The sequence below is a fragment of the Protopterus annectens genome, chromosome 2.part0 (genome assembly GCF_019279795.1).
Source record: "Protopterus annectens isolate FY-2018-M chromosome 2.part0, PAN1.0, whole genome shotgun sequence".
In the NCBI taxonomy this organism is placed as follows: Eukaryota; Metazoa; Chordata; order Ceratodontiformes; family Protopteridae; genus Protopterus; species Protopterus annectens.
The window spans coordinates 682,520,670-682,548,216 of record NC_056728.1 but is presented as its reverse complement, the minus strand read 5'-3'; the positions used below and the strand labels follow the sequence as shown (position 1 = coordinate 682,548,216).

General features: G+C 40.6%; 1 protein-coding gene across 1 annotated transcript in view; it reads right to left on the bottom strand.

Annotated features, from left to right (window-relative positions):
• The window catches only part of LOC122793731 (trypsin inhibitor ClTI-1-like), a 145,618-nt gene that overhangs the window by 44,776 nt on the left and 73,295 nt on the right, over positions 1–27,547 (bottom strand). Inside the window, exon 3 of the mRNA XM_044061934.1 lies at positions 17,770–17,882. Coding sequence (XP_043917869.1) covers positions 17,770–17,882 — 113 coding nt within the window. The remainder of the gene's footprint in view (positions 1–17,769; positions 17,883–27,547) is intronic.

Below are 27,547 nucleotides of genomic sequence, written 5' to 3'. Positions count from 1 at the left end.
GTCAAAGTTTATCCCAGACATTCCACTTGGTCAAAGGGGTCAAGCAACACTAGAAATTCAAAAGTTGCTAAAAAAAAATGAGTCATCCAAGAAGTCCCCGCAGACCAGCTAGGATCCAGAATTTACTCAAGTTTCTTTTTAGTTCCAAAAAAGACAAAGGACTAGAGACCCATACTGGATCTCAGCAGACTAAACAAGTTGGTGAAGAAGTCAAAGTTCTGGATGGTAAAACTGCAGTCTATACTCCCGTTTCTGGGACAAGACAATTGAATGTGCTCGTTAGATCTTCAGGATGCGTACTACCACATAAAGATGGACAGGCACTCCAGAAGATTTCTATACTTCTGGCTGGGAGACAGTCATTACCAGTTCAGAGCTCTGCCCTTTGGACTCACCACAGCCCCCAGTGTGTTTACCAAATGCATGGCAGTAGTCACAGCTCATCTGAGACGTCAAGGATTCCAGATGTTTCCATACTTAGACGACTGGCTCCTAACTGCCACCACCAAGCAGCTACTAATCAAAGCCAGGGACTACAACATCCATCTATTGTCAAAACTAGGCATTACTATAAATGCAGAAAAATCTGCCTTGTTGCCATCACAGCGTATTACCTTCATAGGTGCAGATTTAAACAGAAACGACATGTTGGCAAAACTGCCTCAAGAAAGGATTCAAACATTACGCAGTCAAGTGATTATCTTACTCAACAAGAAAAAAGTACAGGCAAGATTTGCCCTCAAGGTCCTAGGCTCTATGGCAGCGACAATAACACTAGTTTCCCTGGCATGACTTCACATGTGAATATTAGAGTGGCTACTCTTCACTCAATGGTCCATACAGGAGTTACCCATGTCTCGTGAGATTCTCGTTGCAGACTACTGCAAGAGGGACCTTCTTTGGTGGATCCAGTCCACTCAGGTAACAATAGGCAGACTGTTTGTACTTCCCCAACCTGTCGCTACAGTAACCACAGACACATCCCAGATAGGATGGAGGGGGGCATTATCTGGGACAGACGGTCCAAGGGGTTTGGAAAGATCATGAGTGCCATTTGCACATCAATGTCCTAGAGATGAGGGCGGTGCTTCTGGTGTTGCAAGCATTTATAAACTCTCTTCCCACGGGACTATTGCAATTCAGGCAGACAATATGTCGGTGGTATGGGACATCAACAAACAGGGAGGAACCAGATCCTATTCCCTATATTGATAGGCCCCGAGAGTTTGGCAATGGGTGATATCTTCTCAATGATTTCTGATGGCAATGCACATCCCAGGGAAATCCAGCGTCATAGCAGACAGGCTAAGCAGAGGAATTCTCATGCCTCATGAGTGTTCCCTGAATCAGGAAGTTGCAAATTGAATTTTTCACAAATGGGGCCAGACTTGCTGTGACCTATTTGCCACTCCCTTCAATGCCAAATGCATCAACTACTTTGCCCTCATTTCCCCTCTGGGAGAGTCACCGAGGGATGCACTCGCCCACAATTGGCCCCTGGGACTTCTTTATGCTTTTCCCACATTTCCTTTGATTCCAAAAGTTATTCAGAAAGCCAAGATGTTGAGTTGCAGGTTAATTCTCATTGCTCCATACTGGCCTCATCAGATTTGGTTCCCTTTCCTTTGGCCCCACCTTCAGGAGAACCCATGGATCCTGGACCCAGTTATGGATGTTTTAACGCATCCGTCAGGAACACTCCTTCATAGCCTCAAGCTGACAGCTTGGTTTCTCCACTTCCAATCTTAGACAGGCTTCCAGAATTATCCTCTGCAGTACACCACATTTTGGTCTCCTCGCACAAAAAGACAACTAGGAAACTTTAAGCAAGCAAATGGAAGAGGTTCTGTTGTTGGGCAGGCAAAAACACATAGATCCTTTTACAGCCTCTATACCTGCAATTTTGGAATTCCTGACAGAAATTTTTAATCAAGGAGCAGCGGCAGCCACTATTTGAGTTCAACTAGCAGCAACATCCAATTATCATGCGGGGGAACTCGGATCCAATGTAATGTCCCACAAGTTATGCAATACCTTCCTCAGGGGTTCTTTTCTGTTAAGACCTCCTGTAAGAGAACCTCCTCCCCCATGGGATCCAAATTTAGTATTATCAGCGTTGATCCTTTCCCCCTTTGAACCAGCATCCTCTTGCTCTTTAAAATTTTTATCCTGGAAAACTCTCTTTCTAACAGCAGTTACCTCAGCTAAGAGGGTTTCAGAGTTACAGGCCTTATCCATCTATCCTCCCTATTTGATCTTCCATACCGATAGAGTTTCCCTCAGAACAAATCCCTCCTTCTTACCAAAAGTCTGTTCTGAAACAAATGTAAACCAATCTATAGAATTGCCTATGTTTTTTCCTAATTATAGCAACAAGGCAGGATATAAGCTTCACCAATTGGATGTACATAGACAACTGCATTTTTATTTACAAAGGACGAAAGATTTCAGAAAATCAGATCAATTGTTTGTGTCTTATTCAGACACAAAATAAGGCAGGGCAGTCTCAAACGTTACTTTGTCCAAATGGCATACTGAGACTATCAAATATGTTTATCAAATATGTTTATCACTCTTATAATAAAGAACCACCAGGGAAAGTGAAAGGACATTCAACTAGAGTGGTGTCTACTTTCATTGCCTTTCATTTGAGACTTCCATTGGATTCAATTTGTGCTGCTGCTACATGGGTGAATCCTCACACCTTTATCTCTCATTACAAAGTAGATGTGGCCTCCCAGAACAGGGCATCCTTTGGCTCCACTGTCCTGAAGAGTTTATTCCCTTGTGCCACCCAAGAAAAAGGTGCTGGGGACTCTGTCCCAACCAGCAAGAATGAAGGTGAGATAAGACAACATAACTTAAAGAAGTTATGTACTCACCGTAATGTTTCATGTTTGTTGTCCAGTATCTCGCCTTCATTCTTGAGTTCCACCCAGCCATCCCCCTCCTGGAGTATCTAGAGGAATTTTTTACAATTGGTAAATATGGTCTGATTCCCATCTTGCCCTACTTTTACCTTTATTACCAATATATTTCATATATTTTCAATTTCTGTATATTAAACATATCACAGGGAGCTCTCTCCCTCAAACAAGATCTGGGGAACAGCCGCTAAGCACCAAGGGATAGGTTATAGCCTTAAGCCAGTACAAGCTCTCGAGCTTTGGTATATGGCCGAGTCGGAGCCGAGTTTCAACTCCAAACCCACCTAGCAAGGATGAAGGTGAGATACTGGACAACAAACATAGAACGTTATGGTAAGTACATAACTTCTTTTTATCAAGTTTTGGGATATGCTTCTCCAAAGAAATGTTATGGGTGAATTAAAACAAGATAACAGTTAAATTTTTCCTCTATGTGGATTAGAACCCATAAGATACCAAAACTTACACATACTGGTCAGATGCCTTACAAGCCAAGCTAACAGTTAGTAGGAGCTTTAGTTTAGAAAACAGATACTGCAGTTGTTTTTTAGAAGTCCCCCGGAGAATAGATGACTACGGAAAGTGCAAAAAGTTATTGGACATTTACTGTAAGAAATAACAGATGTCAACACATAACTGAAAACATGTAAGCAGTCAGACAGGCATTTCTTTTTAGCTTAAATAAATGTGTATGTGTACTTTTTTTAGGAGAAATGAATTAATGAAGTTATGAATGTGTTTTTATTCCAATGTATAACAGTGCAGTAGGTGATACTATTGTACTATGAGGAGAAACTACAAAGTGCGAAGTCAACTCTGGCCTAGGTGCTATACACCTAAAGAAATCCCAATCCCTCTGCACTACACACTCCAGAGACCTCAACCTCATTACCACAATCAACAGAACAAGCTGGAGGGACAGGTTCATAAGCCAGAGACCACCCATGCTATGGAATAGACTTCCCATACATGTCAAGCAGAGTGCCTCAATGGCCCTCTTCAAGGGAAATCTTGATGAGTGGATGGAAAATAGAAAATTCACTCCGGGGATCACTCCATTGGCTCTACTTGACAGAAGCACTGGGAACTTAGGTCAGTTGGCACAATGCCAGGGTAATCCTATGGGCTAGGCTTGTAAAGGCTCCAGGGCCATTAGCTTAGTACACACCTATGAACCTATGTACGATGACAGTGGCTATGTGACATTATGGTACTAGATTTTGTAAAACATATGTACTTCTACAAAGGTCGTAATTATGGATATTATACACATTATTAAACAAATTAACAACATGGGAATCAAACTCACAGTTATCAGGTCAGCATTTACCAAATCCACGCAATTATCCCCCTGAGATAATTGTCATAGCAGTTATTAAATGATTATAAAAACATCTAGCTGATATATATGGGACAGAGAAACACCTGTAAAATCCATAAGAATGCTCAAGTATGCATACATATTGACACTTACTGTAGGGATCTATGGGTTGCCTCAATATCTCTGTGACCCTTCATGACAGATCCTCTGCATAACTCCAATGCAGTTCATCATAGTGGTGATGAACCTGCTCTCCAGTGCAGTAGATCCCTGTCCTCCTTCATACTCCCTCTCAAGGCAGTTCCATATGTCTATCATGGTGAAGTTTCTGGGTCTGGCTCTCATCTTCTGCTCCAATCTGGCATACGCAGTCAACATCTGGGTCATCTCCTTCTGGGCTCAGTTGGGCATGCAGACATGTCTTAGCCTCCTCAAAGTAGCCATAATGATCTTCAAGTTGAAATCTGGAAAATACTAATGCAAAAAAACGTTCACTGAGGTACAAATTAGTTCACAGTCAGCAATGGTCTAATCAGTAAATGTATCAAAATCAATATTTAAAAGTGGTGCTGATCTTATCAGATCATTGTAAGGTGACTGGCACGGGGCACACATGGTACCGTTTAGCAATACCTATTGGGTGTTTTCACAGAATACCTGACAGTTACAGTGCATGAAGCCAAATTACATGTTGGTGCACAAATGGGATTCCAAAACTTGAATTTTAATGAACTTCATAAATGATGTATGGTACAAATGGTACTTAATGTTGGGTGCACATTAGGTGCACTCTGAATCTGTGATTCAAAGTGAGAGGTACATTGGCAATTGGTAGCATTTCTGTTTTGGTGATTAGTAAATCTCTTCAAGTCAGTCATCTCCAAAGGTACCTGTTTAAATTAATTGTTACTCAAAATGTCATCTTCAACAGAAGTGGTTAATAAGTTACTGGAATGATGTTAGTTTGAACTTTTTAAATATGTGATTTCAGTCACATATGGAGTTGTATAGACAGACCAATATTGCAAATATTAACAGTCTATAATGTTTGATTTACAGATCATCCTCAATTCTTACTGATAATTCCTTGTACTCTGCGGTGTAACTTAGGAAATCTACTGATTCCAACACTATCCATATCTAGTATGTGATGTTGATATTACAGATATTTCTTAATTCATCTTTACTAACAAAACTATTAAAAACATGCACTGTTGCTGTTATGGATATTTCTTCAATGATACATCTTGAAGAAGATGTTATCAGCACTGGCTCAATATGCTAAGGATCCATATTACCTGTGGCCTGCCTATGGATCCAGCAGTTTTCCAACACTTTTCATAGGTTGTTAGTTACTTGTTGTAGTATGTTAATGTGAAATGTATGCAGAATCCTGTGACATGATGCTGTTGTCTTTTGACCTCCATTCAACATATATGTGGTGTGGGGGTTATAATTTCACTCACAAACTTTAAAGACATTATAAGTTATGTTGATTTTACAAATGTTATGCATGAAGGCTTTGGTGTTACTTTTTATATATCGCATTAGTATTTATCATAAACAGTATTATACAGACCTTTGCACTGCATAGGAATACATACTGTTTATGGTGACATATGCTGTTCACAGAATAAAATGCATAAATGTGCTCACACCGGAATATTATCATATGGGTATTATGGTCTTTTAGATGGCCGACCATCCTAGGGATGACAACTTCTCCCCTCATGAAAATGGCATCATAATTGATGCTCACCTGCAACATGGATGGAGACTCCTAGGCCATTCAGGTGATATGATTTGAAGACATGAACGCTGGACCGACTTCACCAACATGATCAATGCACCTGGAGGTTTCAAATGATCCCATGATACCTGTAGATCAAGCTGCTCAGACATGATCCATCATGCAGCCAACAGAGTGAAACATTACTAGAGATTGAGGGATCCCACTGGTGGTGGACCACCATTGATCACCCAATGACATCACACTATTTCTGGCTTCACTGCATACAGCAAAAGGGGAGCTATGCATCACTGGAGGTGAGACTGAAGCTAGAATTCCAGGCTGAACATATATGTTTTTCTTTCCATTACGTGGCTAAGTATACAGGCAAACACTGCATATTGCTGTAGCATGGATATGCATGTATTGTTGAGCCTTACACACACATCCACATAGTGTGAGGATGATGAAGGTAAGTCTATTGACATGTATTGATACAACTGAAGTGCAGACAGTGCAGTCCAAACAACATTTGTAATGCTGTTTGCATTAATATTCACAGGTGCATCTACTTCAGGACTAAGCCAGTGCATGACAGGTGAGTGTCTCAATACAGTGTTACTGTTACCACTACCTTGTTAGTGCCTCAGCCTCATTGCATGGTACTGCTGTTTAATGTCATATTATTACCTAATTAAACATGGTACACTACAAGTACCTTCAGTGGGGGCCCAAGCAGTGCAGGTTCAAATGCAGACAGATCAGGTATGTTAAAGCAAATTTGTCATAGCTTGCATGAGTGTGTAGCACACATGTAATACATAACATTTTTGTCAGTATTTCTCAGCACAGGCCCAGCTGGTGTACAGTTGCAGCGTCCATCACATGAGTCAGGGTTGGGAGGGTGGCCTAATGGTTAAGGTGTTTGCCTTGCAAACACAAGGTGCAGGGTTTGAATCTCACAAGGGATAATTGGCTAGGCTTAAAGTGGCTTGCAAGGGCAGTTAGCTTAGTACTAACCTATGAGTATTTGCAGCCCATATTACTGTGTCATGTATGCGATGCTGTCAGTATTCATTTTGGTAAATACATGACTGTGTTGTGTTTGTCTTTACTTCCCCATTGCAGGATCCATAGTACACCCCATAGCCTCTCCACAACAGGAGTCTGTCAGTGGTGTGTTATTAACTATGTTTCATGTATGTCATTGCTGTGAATCCTGCTGTTGTTCTCCATTGATACAGTGTCCTTCTTCCCATTCCTGTCCGAGTCTGCATCAACCTCATAAAGTGCACACACAAGTCGTATGTGTATGTCAAACTTTCCGTATGTTTTAACTGTATTTACATGGCTAATAATGGGAATCATGTGATCATTAATGCTGTTTTTAACCCTACAATAGTTGATGTTCATCCTTGTTCAATTATACCATCTTCCCATGAGGGGTTGTCAGGTGTGTGTTTTTGTATTCTTCACATATATTGACCTTGTAACTAAATGATATACTCCATGAAGCATACATACAATAGACTTCAAGTAAAGTCATTATTATTTGTAACATTGATGTGAGATATATATATGTCATACTTCTTTGATGATATCCATTATGTAATGTAAGCACTTTGCCTTGATCTGTATCTTTGTATTTTTTAGCACATCAGCTATCTATATCCCCCAACAGCTCATCCAGCAATCACGATGCTGTTCACGATGTGTCTCAGCATTGTAGTATGGCTCCTGGCAAAGAGAACTTCAAGGTGTTTGGAGTGTCCATCCATGAGGTAGGTTGGCAGTGATGTTGCAGCAGATAAAGCCTCAGTTGTGGAGGTCAACTTGTCTAGACATTCAGAGAATGCTGGCACAGTGGATGTTGAACAGGGTGAAACTGTTGACCAACAGATCCCATTTGAGACCACTGCTGATTGTGGTGCCACACAACAACCAGAAATGGACATCATGGTAGATGTAGGCAAGCAACTCATGGCCAGGTGTCAGAGGGTGTCTGCCTCCTGCTGCAGGCAAATGAATGGTCACAGCAACAGCATTGGTCAGTTGTCTGTGCATATGCCCATTCCACAGATCGTACAGTACATCAGCAATGTGTCATGTATGAAGGACAAGAGCACAGACACAGTGAGATTATGTGTGCATTGCCCACTCATAATGAGAGTCTTCCAGCTGTGCCATGGTCAGTAGAAACCCTGGCCTCTGTGGTACTCCTGGCCTCTGTGGTACTCCAGCAGTGTGTCATATTACCAGCAAGTTCTTGGCCTCTGTGGTACTGCTGCAGTGTGTCATATTACCAGCAGGTCCCTGGCCTCTGTGGTACTGCAGCAGTGTTGTAGTACCAAAAGGGTTCTGCATTCCTTGACTGTCCTCAGCAGGTTGCAACCTGGGAGAGGCAGGCCACCTGTCACTAGAAGCACCATTTGCCATCTAGAGGTACTGTCTGTGGTCCAACCTGCACAGAGTTCAACTGCTGGTCCATCTGATGTGGTCCCACCAGTTATAAGATCTTCTACTCATAGTCATGTTCCTTCGCCTCAACATACTGTTGTCATCCCATCAGTCTCCTCTGTGGAGCAACCAGGGCAACATGTGTCTGTACATGGCCAGTGCAGAGTGGACTGTGGTGTGAGACATCAGCCTGGTTGCCCTAGCCTGCATTACAGTGTGTCCAACAGTGCAGTACACCTAGGTGGCTCATACTATTGAATTATCACTTTGCAGTAATATGTGACTTCTGATATTAAAAGTTCTGCATTATGTCCTGTGTGGTTTCTCTTTCTTCATGTTATTATATTATAGAGATAAGAATGTGTATCACTAATGTGTGTCTCTTACTGTTTTCCCACACACTGATACAACAATCTGAGTGTGAATGGCATACCTGTCAGTTGTGCCCTGAGTTGATGATCCCTGTTGTAACACATTTGCATATTTTTATATTGTAATATATTATGATAATGGTGTTATGTCTGATGCTCAGTGTGTACATCTAGTGGGTACTTGCCATTAGATGCAATCTGTGTTGCTGTGGTGGGACAACACCTGAACATCATTGTTCAGTCTAGGTACTCATGTATGTTTGTGTTGTCATGACTCAAAGATATGAGTCAGATGTTGACCTGTTGCCTGCGTCTGCACTTGTGGTCACACCCTACCTTGCCTACACCTGTATCTTCTGACCCCTATGTCCTCCTGCTCCTCATCTGATCCCTTTGGGATGTTCTCTTTAGACATCTGGAGTTCCTGCAGTAGTTCACCCGCATCTGCAGCTAGAAGACTGCCATGTACTCTAATTATCATGTTGTGCAGCATGGCACATGCTGTTATCATTTGTGCTCCCTTTTCAGATATGTACTGCAGTGCACCCTCAGATGTGTACAGACATCTGGACCTACATTTCAATACACTAAACACATTTTCTATGGTGTTTCTAGTTTTTGCGTATACTCAGTTGTAGGCCTCCTATATGGGGTTGAATGGTTCATGATATAGTGCCATTAGCCACGGCTCAATTGGATCACCACAGTCAACTGTTGTTCGGAGTGAAAACACATGTGGTTAGGATGGATATTGTTGTGAGGGTTATCCTTAGTTTCTGCCCTTGCTGTGCTCCTACACTTACCTAGTAGTAGTTTGTAAGGTGTTTCACCTTGCAGGAATGCTGGTCTCGGTCCACTTTCCCTCCATATCAAGGCACCATGATCACTTTCAGGGTGTGTTGCCATGATGCTTATTATGCTGCCATCTCCTGTACAGACAGCTTGGCAGTTGATGGATGACCAGCCTTTTCTGTTTATGTATCTGTCTGCTTCAGGATGTACTGGTGTCTTCATTGGTATGTCTGTGCAATCTATTGCACCAAGTACATGGAGGAAGTTTGTGATGCTATAAAACTTTTGCATTACATTTCTATGATCCATGAGGGTGGATCAAAAGTTATGTAGTTTTCTACCTTGCTGCTCATTGCTTCCAGGAATTTTGCAAGAATACAAGTGGCAGTTGTCTGTGATACTCCCACAGCATCCCCCATGTATCTGTGGAATGTCCCAGATGCAAGTATATCCAGGCTAAAACTCATTTTAGTTTTAAGGGGGATGGGGTTTCCTCCCAGGGTCTACACAGACATGTGTGAGACACATATGTTACAGCCGGCCTTGTACCTGTTGCCTGTCTAGCCAGTATCTGTATATTATTTACTGATCTGACAACTGGTTTGGTTGCAGCCTTGCTCTGACTCTAGTTAGCTGCTTCCTACGGTGCGCAGCCACAGCTTCATTTATGTTTTGTATCACTGTTGCCTGTTGCAGATCATTAACAGTGTGATGACCCACCACTGGCCCAGTAATCAAGGAGCTTCAATCCTCACCACTGGCACCTGTGGAAGATGTTTACCAGGAGTTGACAGGTACACACATACAGTATTTCCAGATGCAGCTCTCTACATCAAGTGCAATTTCCCTTAAGTACACACAGAAACCACAGTCAGTCTGTGGCTGTTTTCTCCCTCTTTCGCCAGATCTGCAATAAGAGTCCCCACTGGCACAGCTATAGAGTTGAGATCTTAACTAAGTGTCCAAGCCAAGGCCTCCAGCACTCTCTCGTCCACCTGCCCAAGTAGCTGACACACACACACACACACACACACACACACACACACACACTATTTCAGATTTGATTTACACACACACACACACACACACACACACACACACTCACGAGTGCGTGCCTGGGGAAGGCTGGCACAGGTTTACTAGCTATGCCCCCTTCTGCCCAGACTATAAGGTAGTTACAACTGCCACCAGACACTCCTGCCAGCTACCTTAAGGCTCTTCCAAGGATACCCAATATACTGAGTGAAATTAATATTAATACAAATGGTAGTTTGACCAAGAGCAAGGCTATTAGGAGTAGCCCTCATAGTGTTACCACATAAATATGCAAGTACTCTAAATATCTCTACAAAGATCAGCCACAATGAAAGGTTTAAATATATTTAATAATAAATAATAAAAGAACAAGAAAATACTAAGTATATATTCACAGTGACATCAGAGTTCAAAACCACAGGAAGTATTTAAAATAACATTGCAGGACAGGGTCAGGCAAATAAAGAAAAAACAATATCTAAACTAAGTTTCAGTATATTCCTGTCTGTATCTAAGAGTTAAACAGCCTAATAACTTACTTAACAGAGCAAGGCAGATGATGTGGTGAATGGTCCTTCTTGTTGATGTCAGGCCCAAGGCAGAATACAGAATGCTCAGTTGCTTTAAGAGACTTCTCAAAATAATATTTAAAATATTACTGCTGGGATAGCTTGCAGAATGACATCACTTCTTGTCATCTGACTTCTAGTTCCCATGCAAAACCCCCATTGCTGGAAGCTTGCAGGACATAGCACCTACCTGTAAAAACAAGGGCATTGCTCAGATCTGTTGAGCTTCTGGAGGCCATAAAGCAATTAAACATTTCCACTCTTCCTGAGTGGAAATTAGTTCACCACAAAGACAATACAGAAAGCTTCCTAGTACAGACTTTGTGTCTCCGGCTGCCTTGAAACCTGTGAGATAGCATCTTTATGGCTTAGCCTATAAAGTGATTTAATTTCAGATATTTTTCTAAAGTTTGCTGGACTGAGGTTAACCCTCCAGTTTCCTCTGTTAAAACATATACATTTAGACAGTTACAATAGTGCATGTGTATTTCTGTTCTCTCCATTAAGGCACATTGTGGATACATTTCAAACCCAAGCACTTTACAAAATACCTTTTTTAACACAAACGTCTGTACAAATCAGTGTGATATACATGACATACAGTTCTAATACATTTGTAACACAAGCATCTTGTATGGCCCACAGTTCTAATATACAGTTCTAATACATTTGTAACACCAACATCTTGTATGACCCACAGTTCTAATACATTTGTAACACAAGCATCTTGCATAAATCAATTTGATATTCACAAATGACATATAATTATTTACAAAATTCCAGTTAGCTGTACTCCTTTCACCACGAACAGTAGGTTGTATTTTTATATATTTTTTGATGTTTTGCTACGGCTTTCGACAAACTCTGTAGTATTTGCTTGAATTTCTTCGGGTCTATTAAGTATACGTGAATGATTTCAGAAATGGAGATGGCATGGTAGTTTGTCACATTTCAGTTGTGCTGTGTGCACACAATGTGTTTTGGAATCAAACCGGCATGCACGGAATCCCTAATTATCCTACACTGCATATCTAAGCACTCGGTCTGCCTTCAGTGCGTGTTCTGAAATCACATCTGCAGCATGTGCACTAAAGTCTTCCTTTCACATGCTGCACTGTCTGCAAATAGTTTCTGCAAACTTTACAGAATCTATCCTAATGCTGATGATTGTTTCCCATAGGAAATCATTGTCAGTGTGATTTCTAAGTGTGTGTTGGCAATGATTCAAATATTTTGAGAGATTTTTCCCTTCTTAAGTTGATGTGACTGTGAAGCTTGTATAAGTTTTGGGTAGGGGGTCTTAACCCTTCACATTGGGGAATGAGCGGACCTTGTCCCCCTGCAATAAACACAAAGTAAACCTTTTTACACGTCTGTGTTTTGGGCATTACTGTTTTGGCATTTCTAATTCTCAGGTTGTTTAGTTCAGTCATTCATATGAGAGCTAAATGTATCTATTTTCATTCATAGGTTCATAGGTTCATAGGTTCATACTAGGCTATCTGCCCTAGGGCATTTATAAGCCTAGCCAGAGTATGTTTGGCTTTCGCCACCCATTTTAAATTAATTTTGCTATGCCTTTTTTCGAGGTTAGTATACTGTGCCTCTGTCTAACAGTGACACAGAAGTGATACCCGGGGTAAACCTATGATCTCCCATCCACTCATCAAGACTCCTCTTGAAGAGAATCAATGAGGGACTCTGCCTAACCTGGACTGGGATTTTATTCCAGAGTGAAGGGAGCCTCTGGGTTATGAATCTGTCCTCCAACATGTCCTATTTATTTCAGTGCTGAGGTTCAAGTCTCTCGAGCGCGTAGCTCAATGGGATTTGGATTTTCTGAGGTGCAGCATGTCCATTAATTCCGGGTTGGACATGGCTTTATACGTCAGGCACAGATCGCCTCTGAGCAGGCGGTATGCCACTGAGTAGAGCTGGAGTTTCTTTAACCGGGCAGCATATGGCATCTGTTTGAGCCCTTTGATCCTCTTGGTGAGGTACTTTTGGGGTCTTTCCAGTTGCTGCAGGTGTCTGGTAAGGTACATCCCAAAAGGGGCATTGTACTCGATTATGGGCCTGATGAGGGATGAGTAAAGAGGCACGATGACCTCCCCTAATCTAGATGTGAATCCCTTCATAATTAGGTGGGCTATATAAAATGTTTTTCTAACCACTTTGGCCACGTGGTTGTCAAATGAGAGATTGCTATCAACTTGGGTCCCCAGGTCCCTAATTACTTCTTCTGTACTTAATGGATTACCACCTATGTGGTAATTTGTGGGCACTTTGTTTTTGCCAACGGTGGTGACTATACACTTTTTGGCATTTAGCTTAAGGCCATGGCTCTGGCACCAGTTGTCTTTTTCTATGAGGCCCTTTTGGAGGATGCTTGTGTCGGCTGGAGAGTCGATTATGGCGCCCAGTTTGCAGTCATCTGCGAACTTGGTCAGCCACAGTCCTTCCGTGTTGGCCTGTACCTCCGAGAAATATATACCGAACAAGAGAGGTCCCAGGACTGAGCCTTGTGGGACACCACTTGTAACTGGTTTGGAGTCTGACATGGCTCCAGCAATTCTAACCATGTGGGTTCTGTCCTTGAGCCAGTTTGCAATCCATCTAGTGACAAAGGGGTTTATATTTAAGCTGGTGAGCTTATCTATAATGCCTGAGTGGGGTATTGTATCGAAGGCTTTTGCGAGGTCCAGGTAGGCTGTGTGGACCACCTTCCCCTCGTCAATGGCCTTGGTGACTGTTTCAAAGAAATCAACCAGGTTTAAGAGGCAGGATCTGCCCTTAACAAAGTTGAACTGGGTAGGATCCAGTGTCTGTAGGTCCCCAATATCTTTATTTATGAGGTCCATGATGATCCTTTCCATAGCTTTGCAGACCAAGCTAGTCAGGCTTATTGGGTGATAGTTTCTAGGATCCGTTGAGGCACCACCTTTATGGAGAGGGACCACTGTTGCTGTACGCCACTCTTTGGGCACATATCCTTAGTAAGGCTGAGATTGAACAGTGGTTTTATGTTTGGGTTTAGCTCTTCTTGGAGTTCATGTAGGACGCAGCCCGGGACACCGTCTGGTCCCATTGATGCTGTGTTTGTTGCTTTGGAGAGGGCGGTTCTTACCTGAGCACCTGAGATGTCAGGGGGGCAGCACTCTGCTGGGATAGATATTTGCCCTTTTGGTGGGGAGGGGGGGAGAAGTTTGCGCTGAACCTGTCAGCTAGGATGTTGGCAATGTCTGTGGGTTCAGTGTATTTTTTGTCATTTTGGACTAATTCTGAGCATATCTGGGAATTACCACCCAGGTTCCTAACATAACTAAAGAAAGCCTTGTGATTATCCTTAGTGTCCTGTGCAATTTTTCTCTCGAAGCTGGCCTTAGACAATTTTATGAGTGCCCGTAGTTTTTGCTAATACTGATCAGTGATGCCTTCCCTTTTTGGGATTTTGCTCTATCATTTAGTAGCTTCCTCCTTCTATTGTATAGTTTGTTTATGGCTGGGGTCCACCAGACAGGACGTCTGCCTTTGGAGGATTGGGTCTTGGTTTTATTTGGGATCGCATGATCCATGCATTCCTGAAGGTGTTCATAGAATGCATTTATAAAGGATTCTGCGGTCTGGGCCGTATTTTCCACAGGCCCGGGGCTTTGAAGGATTCCACCTCGGTTTTGAGGAGTGTGAAATTTGCTTTAGAGAAGTTTTTCACTGTGGTTTTCTGGGTAGGGGTGGGGTCGGGATGTGAATATCCAGTGAGATTAGTTTATGGTCTGATCTTACCAGTGAGGGATACACTTCTGGTCTGGAGCATAGAGTCCCCATGTTGGTGATGATCAGGTCCAGTATGTTTTCCCCTCTTGTGGGAGTGGTAACAAGTTGTTCCATAGCATTTGAGTTTATAAATTCTAGGAACCTTTGGGCTAGGGTGTTGGAGCTAGAGTAATGCTCCCAGTTTGGGTAGTTGAAGTCACCCAATATAATGGTGTTTGGAGAGACCTTCATATTTTCCAGTGTTCTCAGAAAGGCCGAGTGGGGTTCCTGGGTTTGGGAGGGTGGTCTGTAGCAGGCTATAAACTGGAAGGCAGTTTTACCCACTGTTAGTTGCACATGGATAGTCTCTGATGCTTTGTGCTTTGCCACCAACCTGGAGATGTGGGTATCTTTGATGAATATCGATACTCCCCTCCTTTTGTGGTTCGGTCCATGTTTTGGGGCCGAAAAGCATGGTATGAGGTATAACCTGGTAGTGCTGGGGTGCTCTCGGGAGCCCTGAACCAGGTTTCTGTTACTGCATAGATATCGATGTTCCCCATGCTAAGGAGAGTTTCGAGTGCGTGCATCTTGAGGTTTAGACTTCTGGCGTTGAGTAGCATTACTCTTAGTTTCTTATCCCTTGTGATACCTATGGAGGTGGGTTTGTCTTTTGAGCCTTGCCTAAAAAAGGCACTATGGGGGTAGCAAGAGCCTTTGCCAATATCTGAAAGCCCAGGGGTGACAGGTGCAAGCCGTCCCTAGCGAAGCATCGTGGCTTGTCGAGCATATCATCCCAAGCTGACAGGCATTGGATCCCCTTTGAATGACACCAGTACTTAAGCCAATTGTTGAAATTGATCATCTTGTCTTCATATTGTGGCATCATTCTTGGTGAGGGTAAGATGCTACTCAAGGTCAGGGTCATACCGGCCTGGGCTACATGCTCAGAGAGCTTCTTTATGTCTCTTTTCATGTAGTCCAGGGCTGTGACTGGAATGGCTCCATTGTGAGTAAGTGCATTTCCATGGTTAATAAACTTGATAAATAAATAAATAACAGAATACACAAATTCATAAATAACATTAGTCAAGTAGTATATAACGTGACCTGTTATTTTTGTGTTGGTTTGAAGGGAGCACTGGACATCGGAGTATAGTTCATGCATCATTTCTTATTTTTTGTACAGTTTGAGGACTGGAGTGTAATAGCATGGGGGAGGGATCAGTATTGAACCTTTGTTTTTTAATGCTTATTTAATTGTTGAAAGTCTAGCTGTCAAGGGAAATTCTTGTGGAGGACTTGATCATGCTAACTTGGTCTAGTTTTGGAGCCAAAAAATGCAATATTCCTATTAGGGATATTTTGCAAGTAACCAGCTGAAAACAGAATAGCTGTCATGCAGCATACATTCATTTATAGATTAAAACATCATGTTTCTCTTTAATGCCTTTTGCGTGATTACAATAATTTATTTGACAAGCTTTTATTTTATTATACTAAAATGATTCTGTGTTCAAAGTTTCTTAACAAAATATATTTGTTTTACATCTGTCTGAAGTAAAAGAAATAACAATTTTCAGTGTCGTGCTGAATGGTGCTTTTTTTGTGTGCATGCATTGTTTCGGAGAATGTACATTTTATTTAAATATACTGTAAATGACAGAAAACTTGAGGACTTTGAACACAACCTTTGTGTGCACATTGTGGTAACCTTTTCATATACAGCCATCGCACTAACATGGTGCTGCATGGTGATCTAATATGAAGACGTGCAGTACCATGTAGGATTAGCTCTGAAGCCATGCTGATGCTAATGAGGCAGTCCAAGGGAGAGGTACATGTTAATTAGCCATGTACTCACTCTCTCTCCTGGAACTGTCTCCAGGAAGGCATGTACACACAAAGTGATTCAAGAAATCCCTCAGCCCAGTAAATCAGCACAGCCATCCCCACCACATCACAAATACAACTGTAATACGGGGATTGGGGGTAGTGAGAAAACTAGATACGAATGATTACTACATTTAAGTGCAATAGCAGCACTGACTTCAATGTGGGGACTGGGGGGACAGTAGATATCAGGGATAACTGAACATTTAAGTGCCATAATGCAGTGCCTACATGAACAGCAGGTAATTACAGCAACATGCAAAGCAATGATCTGCAATGCAAAGAATCACAAAATACTTCATCATGAGAGCAGGGCCTATGGCTCATGCTAGGCCCTCTAAGGAATGCCCAGGAATATGTTGAACCGTCTATGTATGTTAATATTCCCTCTTACTCTTACATGTTTGTGTTTGATTAATAAAAAGTTCTGCACAGCTTTTTAGAAATGAGTACATATAAAGAGCAAGTTCTTAACTGATTACATTAGTGTAGAGCCATCTTATAAATTTGACTGAGACTGATTTAAAAGATCTGTAAAAAGTGGGCTACAAACAGGATTAAATGCATATTGTAGTTATATGGAATTTTTCTGAACTAATAGGGTAACATTTCCTGTAATTTGTTGAAAACTAAATTTTGTGAATCTTTCTAATCTATTTCCTTTTCAGTGTTGTCATTCTAGACAGTCTAATCTGTGAACACTTTAATACATGCAATACTTTCACAAGGTCTTTTATGCAATATTCATTTTGTTAGCAGATCATAAGCATTTTTAATACACAATACTGATGTGCTGAGTAATAATATCTTCTCAGACACCCCTCTGAAACAAAAGATGCTTTACATCATGAAAATATTTTATATCATTTATAAAAATAATTTTTAACGAAGAACATGAAGGCAAAAAGTCTGTGTTCCTTACTGTCTTGCAATGCAGAGTAGACATTCATTATTATAGGTAATTCCGTCAGTGCCACACACTGGCAGGAGGATGAATGGACAAGCTCCAAATAAACTAATCTGTGGGCAGGCTGGCTGTAGTGGTGAGAAAGAGAGAGAAAGAAAAAATAAATAGTTACTTTGTCTGTCCTTTAATATCTTGTGTCTCAGGAATTAGTACATCGCTATGGTTTCAAATACTATCAATGACTGTTCACAAAGACAAAAATTATCTTCTGAAGTGGAAGGCTTACATAACTATTTCATGGACATAAATAAGGGTGGATTCTACCATTCTGAAAATATGGAACTCAATGTATCTTGAAGAACATCACACAAATAATTGTCTTTGATAGTTACAGCTTATTAAATATAGTGAACAAGAAAGCAAGGTCATTAACTATTATTATTTTCAATTTGGTCCCCTCAGAACTCATTTATACTGGCTCAGCTCCCAGTGGCCCATATCTACTATGGATTCTCGTATCCTGACCCAGACTTGTTCTGGTGTTGCTGAGGTTGGTCATGGATCTTAAGGTTATCCTTGGGGATTGGTTTGGAGCTGGTCCAGCTGTCTTTTTTTCTATTATTATTATTATTATTATTTTTTTTATATGTCCTACTTTTCCATTTCCATGTCAATGATTGCACCTGAAGGCAACTCTCCTCTTTGGACCACGCCTCCCTTTGGGATGCATAACCAGAAAGTGCCCCCTCAAGATGGGTATTCCTATTTTGGACCACGCCTCCCTTTGGGTGCATAACCAGAAAGTGCCCTCCCCCCAGGATCGGTATGCCTAACTTTACCTGCTGCTCCATCCAGACTTGCTAATCGAATGAAGGTTGGCTAGGTAGCACTTAAGGCTTTATCCCTCTATGCCACAGGAGTGACATTTGATTATTATATCAGTGACATTTGATTATTATATCAGTGACATTTGATTATTATATCAGTGACATTTGATTATTATATCAGTAGTGTCATCATTACTGTTGATATTTGCCTTCTTTTATTACTAAAAGCCTCATACCATTACATTTGGATTTTATTTTTGAGTATTCTTTATCGTACTTGTTAACTTATTAAGGCCAAATGATGCGTCCAGTTGCATCCTACTGACATCGCCAGGCATCAAATATTGGTTGTTTATATTTGCATCAAAAATTCCAAAACCATGCTACATAAAAAGTATTGAAATATTTCATTTTAAGGCTTATATGATGGCAAACACAACATATTAATAGTTGACCTCTGTCTAGTGCAGGTGAAGAGATATTATATTTTATTTATATAATATTCATTTATATTGTCATAAATCTCATGGTTTTCTAAATGTCTTGACAACTAAGTAGCACAGACAGAACAACTTAACATCATATGAAAGGTCTCAGCTGGACATACAAAATGCTGTCAATAGTATGTGTAAAACTTGAGTGGTTGTTGTTTACAAAATATTACAACCTTAATAGTTACTACGTTTACTGTGATGTATAAAATCCACCTAGAGCCTAAAGAATACTACCACTATAAAAATAGTTTGGCTAAAGAGTTTGCCATTTATACTTCTTTCATAATCCTTATGGTTCCAGAGATATGAACATTTGGTTGAAATAAGTTGCATCTGTCAAAAAGCTCTGACTCTGCCCCTTGAAAGTTAAAGTGCAAACTTCCAGATCTCCATTACAGTAAATGAGTTAAAGGACAACTCCAATTAAATATCAAATTTTTCATAACTAAGTGACACAGTTTCTATTTAATCCAACTCACGGTAGTTTAAGAAAGCATGATGATAGTGTATCAGCTGCATAACATTAAACATGTTAATACATGCTTACACGGAACAGCATGTCATGTGTTAAGCAGTCCTTCTCAAAGGCAGCCTGAATAAGCACTTGATGAAGGTAGGAGGTAGATTGTCAGTGGAGGGAGAGTAGGGTTTGAGCTTTAGAAGAAGAGACTTCTTACATATGTTTTGCTATTTGCTTGTACATTGTTTCTGCAGAGATCTGTTTATATTGTCTTTCCCTGTCTTATCTCTTAATAATCCTTTACACCTTCTTGTGTTTACTATGTTGCTTGATATTCTGTATTTGGGCCTTGTGCCTTGGTTGTGGCTAAAAAAGTTCTCTGGAATAGCAAAATATTTGGGTGTTTTCTGTATTCTTTAATGCCTATAACAGCATATCTTATCTCATTGCCTAGAAGATTAGGTCAGTTGAATCCTAACTGAGAAGAGTTATTGGCCTGGGTCACCTCTCACTTGAAGACAAAACACAAAGGCAATGATGGTGATGAAAAGGGAGAAGCATTCAGTTAGCACATTTTCATAAATTCTACATGTAGGGCTAATTGGAGCAGATATGCCTTACAGATCAGAAAAGACCCAACTGCAGTATTTGACCGATGAGGAACTTGTATATTTCAAAAGCTAGTCTAACCAATTGGCTTGGAATGGTGGGTCAAAACCCCATCATCTTTTAGCTCACAGGATAAGATATTGATCATTGGTAACAGCCAGGGGCTGAGCTGTTATAGATTAGGCAAGTATTATTACATCATTTCAGTGCTGCTATGATGTTCCTTATATGAATGAATGAATGTTGCACATCTCAGTGACCTAGTACCTAGTTTCAGCTCATGTTATATTTCCTGGCAGAGGGTCCATCATAGCCTCAGACCCAGATGGGTCCACTAAACCAGAGAGGTTTTCCTTTTTTATTCCTGTGTTGCTTTAAGCCTTTATTGAATGCATTTGACTAGATCAGGAAATGACATAATGTTAAAAAGTGGTTAAAATAATGCATTTCTGTAGTTTGTTTGTATCTGATGAAGTTCCTGTTATTATTTGGGATGAAAGCGCTTATATCTACACTTGTTTCTGTTGCAATAAACTAAAAGTGATTGTTGGAGTTCCTGGCGTACTTGCTACTTCATTTTTTGTTGTATTCCTTGGTTCTTATTGCCTGTATCCTGTGGTTTGTGACTTTTTCTTCCTGCTTGTGATATTAAACAACATGTTATGCCCTTTGAACCTTGACTGATGGAGCTGTAGAATTTCTGTTTACTTTGGGGGGGCACTGAGTGATTCTTTTTTAATCTCTATTAATAAGGTATAAAAAACCTAAAAGTTTACTGCCGCATACCACTTGATATTTCTACTGAATTGAAGGGTTTTTTTAGCTACTTAGGCTAGTAACTAGAATATTATATTCCCACACGGACCTGTTTAGTCCAGTATATGTTTGTTTATCAGCACAATTCCACAAACAAAGTAAAAAACACACGAAAGAAAGCAGGAAGCCAGGAGTAGGTCCACCACTGTTTCAAATAACCATAAGCACTTTTGTCAAGTTCATTACAAGACTTCATCAGATAAACAAATGAACTGAAAAGCCAGGTTTAAAAGTCCTTCCCATATCACATGATGCACTCCCAAGTTGATTAACTAATTAACTAATTAACTGATTAAAATCAACAGTAAATGTGCAAAAGAAAAAAGGAAAATAAATCACATTATACAACATCTTAAAACACATAAAATTAAAACTTTAAAACCATGAATATGTATATATATATCATTATGTGAAGAACCATAATAACCAAATCTATGTAAGTTGTGCCTTCATTTTTAATACACAACCAATAGATGCTAGTTCATTTAAACCAGGAAAACCCACAGCATTTAAGCTTAATATCCAGTAAAGTTCCCGGTTTTCCAGAAACAACTGCAAAGGTCCACCCCTTTTATTTCATTTGACCTGCTCAATCACAATGAATTTAAAATAATGTTCAGGAAATTCCAGGATGTGCCTATAAAGTGCATTTCTAGTTTTTTTTTTACCCGTATGTCATAATTATGTTCATAGATGCATTACTTAAGCATCCGCTCCGTCTTGCCAATGTAAAAGGCAGGACATGACTGACACAATGCCCCATAAACTACCCCGGTACTGTTAAGGTTGTAATGTCCTTTTATCCTAAAGCTGAAACCATTAATTTTAAACAGTTCCCCCAAATAAACGAATTTACAAAAATGGCACATTCCACATTGGTACATACACACAACTTGGGCATTGTCAACTTTGATTATAGGTCTTTCCACCAAATTTTTAATGTTACTTCCCCTTCTACACACAATAGAAGGTCTTGTGCTAACTTTACCTCTAACCTCACCATCCCGCATTAGAATACCCCAGTTCTTTTGTAAGATTTCTTGAATTTTTTTTGGTCAACAGAATATCTGGTAATAAAGTCAGTCTAAAACTAACATTTTAGTTACTTCTGTCCCATTTCCTTTCCTGTTGAATGTAGAATTACTAGTAACAGAACAGCTTTGAGGGTTTATCAAATTTCCAACCAAAATGGGTGAGTAAATACCCAGTTGTCTCTTAACCACAACTTCTTTTTTAATTTCCTGTACAAAAGCTGCAGGGTAGTCCCTCTTTATGAACATGTCTTTCAAAAGACTACATTCCCCAAGTCAGGAATCAAAATTAGACACCATCCTTGCAGCTCTGACAAATTGTCCTTTGACTACTGCTTTTTTCTGGGGGAGGGGGTGAAACCTGTCAAAAATGCAAGAATGCATTTGAGTATGTGAGCTTCCTATAAATGGTGGAAACGTATCTCCCATGCGCCACATCCTTGGGATTTGTATCTCCTGTTTAAACGTTCAAGAAACATCATCTGCAACTTGAGAGACCCCATTTCCATTCGTTGGTTCAGTTGTGGCTCATTCACACATAAAGATGGTGCCTGGAATAATCCATTTAGTGCATTCACTGGTAGGGATGCTGAATTAACATTCGTTGCTCCCAAATTTATAAAACCAGGTGGTGGAGTGTGCAATGTCAAAGAAATTTATTGTGTACTTGCTGTTGGTGTGTTTTCATTACAGCAGTACCTCTCAAATCCACTGATAACTCTCTGACCACCACAGTTAATTCATCGATCAGCAACTCAAGTGATTTAGACTGCTCCATATCACAGGAACCAGGGCTTTTCAAAGCCAAGAACCAAACACCACTCTCCCTCCTTAAACCCAAATAAAATAAAACTGCAGCCCAAAGCTCAAAATGAAAGGATGGTCTTTTATTCCACTGAATTCACACCTTGAGTTGAAACAAACAGACACACAGTTGTCTAAGCACTTTCACCTAGCATTACAGCTAAAAAGGCATCTTCAGAATCAAGTAGTGCAGAGTCTTGGCAAAGATGCATACAACAGAGCACACACCATAACACAAAACACCATCATATGCGTGTTTGGCATGCTGAAACATCAGATGTCTGGACACATATAGAGTGCACTACAAAACACATCAAAATAGATATCACAGATAGTTACCATGTGTGTCATGCTGCACAATATGAAAGCAGCAAAGAAGACATACGGTGTGGGTTGTGGAGGATGTGGCCATATGCCCTAGCTCAAATAACATGGCAGCATTTGAAACATACCTCTGAGTTATGACAAGCCATGCTTACAAATGCACACAGTTTAAAGAGTGATGTTCATGTATTACCCCACAACAGCAGCACAGATCACACTGATGGAAAGATACTATTAGTTGTCCACATTGAACATTATAAGTAACAGAAGCATAAGGTATAGCAGTAAGAACATGTATACAACACTCAGAGGAAACATCAGAGCAGGAAGACTCTCTGCAAAGTACATCACCAAAGAAGAACACACAGGCAAATGTGTGGGATGCAGGAGGTGTGCACAACAGCAGGTATCATTCAGATAAATAGCATGGAACTATAGACATCAAACAACCACTATCACAAGAAATCTAGGTCCATGACGTGTATGGAATGTATCAGCCAATACATTCCCAAAACCAGGGGCTGTACACAAATAGTGATGCATTACACATAGCATTGTGTGATACGCACAGTAAAACTCTTACAGCAGCATGAGTAATTATAAACATCCCAGGGACTGGCCAAAAAGAAAATAAATATGAGCAAGCATCACATCCCATACCTGATATGTAATGTCACAGAAGTCAATGTTGTAATGCACAGTTTATTGACACAGCATGACTCATTTGCAGGTAATAATATGTGCAAACATGCAGGGCCTCAATGACTGTGAGTACACAACATACATGGTACATGCATCAATGTTGGGGATACAGCAACATATGTATGTGCAGAATCAGTCAGATATAGGAAGGCACACATGGGAAGTATATGTCAGTATGGTGACTGAAAATGAAAATAGGTACACAGAAATGCAGTGAGTGCTGAGGGTCAGGCATGTGCAGTACCATATTAAAATGCCATAAGTAACAAGGGTATGCATACAAAGGCATACTTGTGCATGTAGAATTTGAAGACAACAAGGAAATGTGTAATGCAGCAATTAATTCTGGATTACAATGATAAAATTCTTAGCCATGTAAATATCTGCTATATGCCCACAACAAGTGATGAAAACATAAAATCATCACATTACATATAGCATTACTGTCATCAATAACTGCACAAACATATACCAATGACAAAGAAGTAATACATGTCACAGCTTGAAGCTGGTCTCCTGGGTCAGATAAATGATCACAAAATCCCTGTGGCATCAGACATTTGAAAAAATGCACATCTTCAATCTGTAAAGCTCTTTCTAGTGGTGAGAATCAAACCTTGTACCTGGTGGTTGAAAGGCATACACCTTAAGCACTGTACCACCTGGCCTTTTAGGTGAAACACTACCAGCAGATTAATTAGTCAGTGGTCAGTACAGCAGTCATCATTGCCAAAGGGTCAGAATGACATAACAGGACACACATTGGATCATCTGTCAGTGTTACTCTAACAGAGTCTGAGATACCCATGCTGACAGCTTACACCACTGTCCTGGTTGTCCCTACCATGTCCAGAAACATTGTCCCACTGTGTCTATAGAGAAGCTGGATGTGGTCACACTAGCATGTTGGGAAACAATGTGGGTAGGAGTAAGACTGTAATGTGACAGTCTGGATATGACTGCTGGGCTCACAGGTGAGTGCCCTACAGCAGATGTACATGCACATTGCAGCACAGACATTGATGTCCAAGGGCCATGTGTGGGTCTAATGGGGGGGGTTAGTATCTCTCTGTACTGGAGGTAAACTACTTAATATAGTTAGGGCATATAACACCTGGTTTATACTACAGCATTTCTCTAGCACCACCATAAAAAGGCTTTCAAGAGAGTATGAAACAGATACCACACTGTCATGCTGTGCAACCAATGCTGCCATGATCTCTCCACATCTGTCCACCTGACCTTCATGTAGCAACAAGCAGCTGCTGTGTTACATGATCAGTGGCAGGACGAGTGTACAAAAGTCAGATCCATGACTTTGTTGTAAACATTCATTTCCCTGCAATAGTAGGAAGACACCCTCTGACACATGTCCATGCATATCAGTTACACTTTTACTTGTAGTCCGATGGGCACTATCAGTCTATCATCGGAAAGATTAACCATTATTACCAGACTCTACATGGGACAGTGGGTCACAATCATCATCATGTCCATCATCTGATATCCTCACGTGATCAGAATGTCCAGCCACATTCTCCTCCATATATGAGCCTACTTCATAATCCACAAGACTGTCCCTTCCAGGCTGGACAATAAAACCAGTTCAGTGGCCTGTGTGTCGTAGACTGATCTATCATAGTTAGGCACATGACATCCCACCTCAGGATCATTAGACATCCTGCAAGAAGAGACAGACTGCACATCACATAGCTTCACAGAAATCAAAAGGTGCAACTTATTAATGAAATATGGGACTACAATGCTAATGATGATATGGACTTACCTGGACAGTGCGGCTGTGAATGGTTCAGGGATCACATATAACAGAGATATGACATGTAAGTTTCATATCAAACAAATATGACAGATGAGGTTAATACAAACACTAAAACCTACCCGACGTGTCCTCCTGTGACTCCACTGACAGAGCCGAGGGTTAAAATGTCACTGTCATGTGAAAAGTTAGACATGCAGACATCATCATTAAGGATATACCAGGCATCATGTAGCATTCCACCTGAGGTATAACACACAGGAGATAACACAGACATAAACCAGATGGGCAAGGATGATGTGTAGATTTCAGGTGTCCTATGCAGGTGAACAAGAACAGGGTAGTCATTACAGGGCATAGATGTAATTATCAATAGTATAATGTAGAAAACAGATTCAGTGCCTTACCAGGTACATCTTTCCTGTTTGGTAAGCATGTCATCTGTCATAAGCTGGATCCTCTAGTAAAAAAAAGGCACTCAAACAGCAACATGTGGGTGTGCTCTGCAGTCATGACTGGAGGTAGAAGCATAGAATAAATATGTATCAGACTAACAGGATGTGGAGACACTTATGTAATAAATGGTGTAGATGTCATCCAGATGTACCTGTGTATGGAACAAGGCAACATTAATATCTTAGATCACAGGTGTACTAAAATCTTCTGCACAATATCAACAAGATAGACAACCTTACCTGGCCTCTCTGTATGTGCAGCTTCAAGGCTCATGTCTTGCGATGATGTATATGTAGTATAAAATGGCACACAAACCTCAAAATGTAATTATACTCTACAGTCATTACAGGTGGTAGAGGCACAGAAAGCTATGGATCACACTAACAGTATATGGAAACATGTACTTGACGTGTTCTGCTGTGCAGATGTTGAGGGACCTATGTAATTAAAAAAAATCATACACGTTGCTGGGAGTGTTATGAATGTACTTTGTTGGTAAGATAAGCTATAACACTTGTGTAGTGCATCCACATTAAGTGTATTTCTATATTCACAGCATGATTCTATCTCTATAACACACAATACCATAGCAACTGTGAAATAATGTTCATTAATGAGAAATGGTGTATGCTGCAGTTTTTGGAAGTTAGGACATACCTGTATATCCTGGTACACCTACTTCAATACTTCTCTGGGTATCAGATGATCTCAACTGATGGTATGATACGAGGCCAGAAACACCATTATCTCATCCATGGGAGGCAAAGTTTGCCCTCCTTCAGTAACATTCTTTGCCCTGTCATAGTGGTGTAGTCTGTTGGCTGCATGGAAAATCATGTCAGAACAACAATGCTGATAGGCCTCCCTGGATTTATTGCAACTACCCACACCACTGATCATGTTTGCATGGTCCGTCCACACCTCATTTCTCCAGACAGCATTGTCCACCCATCCAAGAAGGTTGCAGCCATGCTGGTGCATTGCCTCAATTATAATTTTATTCTCTCTGTATGAAAAAATGTCCCCCCTAGCTCTGATCGATATCTTGAAGACAGGATAATTAATATGCATATGTTAGACTTTATACAGGGGCCCACAGATTGATATGATAATGTTACAAGCATTTGTCAATTTAATTGCTCACCTCTCATTTACACTGCCATTTTATGCAAAACAATTCCTTTCACATATATCACTGTTATGTACAGATAATCAGAATAAAAATGAAAAACATGTCTGAATATATATTCCATAAGGAGTAACTACATCACCACATCTACCAGTCCATGAAAAGATTTTGTATAAGTCACATTTAGGATTTGAACCTGCGTTAGCAGCTATCACAACAAATAACAAACACATAATCAATGTGCCACAAGCAGAGCCTTATAGCAATGGTGCTGCCACAGTTACATGCACATCTAAACAGAATGGCCATGTGCACACCAAGAATGTCAGATGCCTGACATATTCAACAGCAGTCAATGTCACAC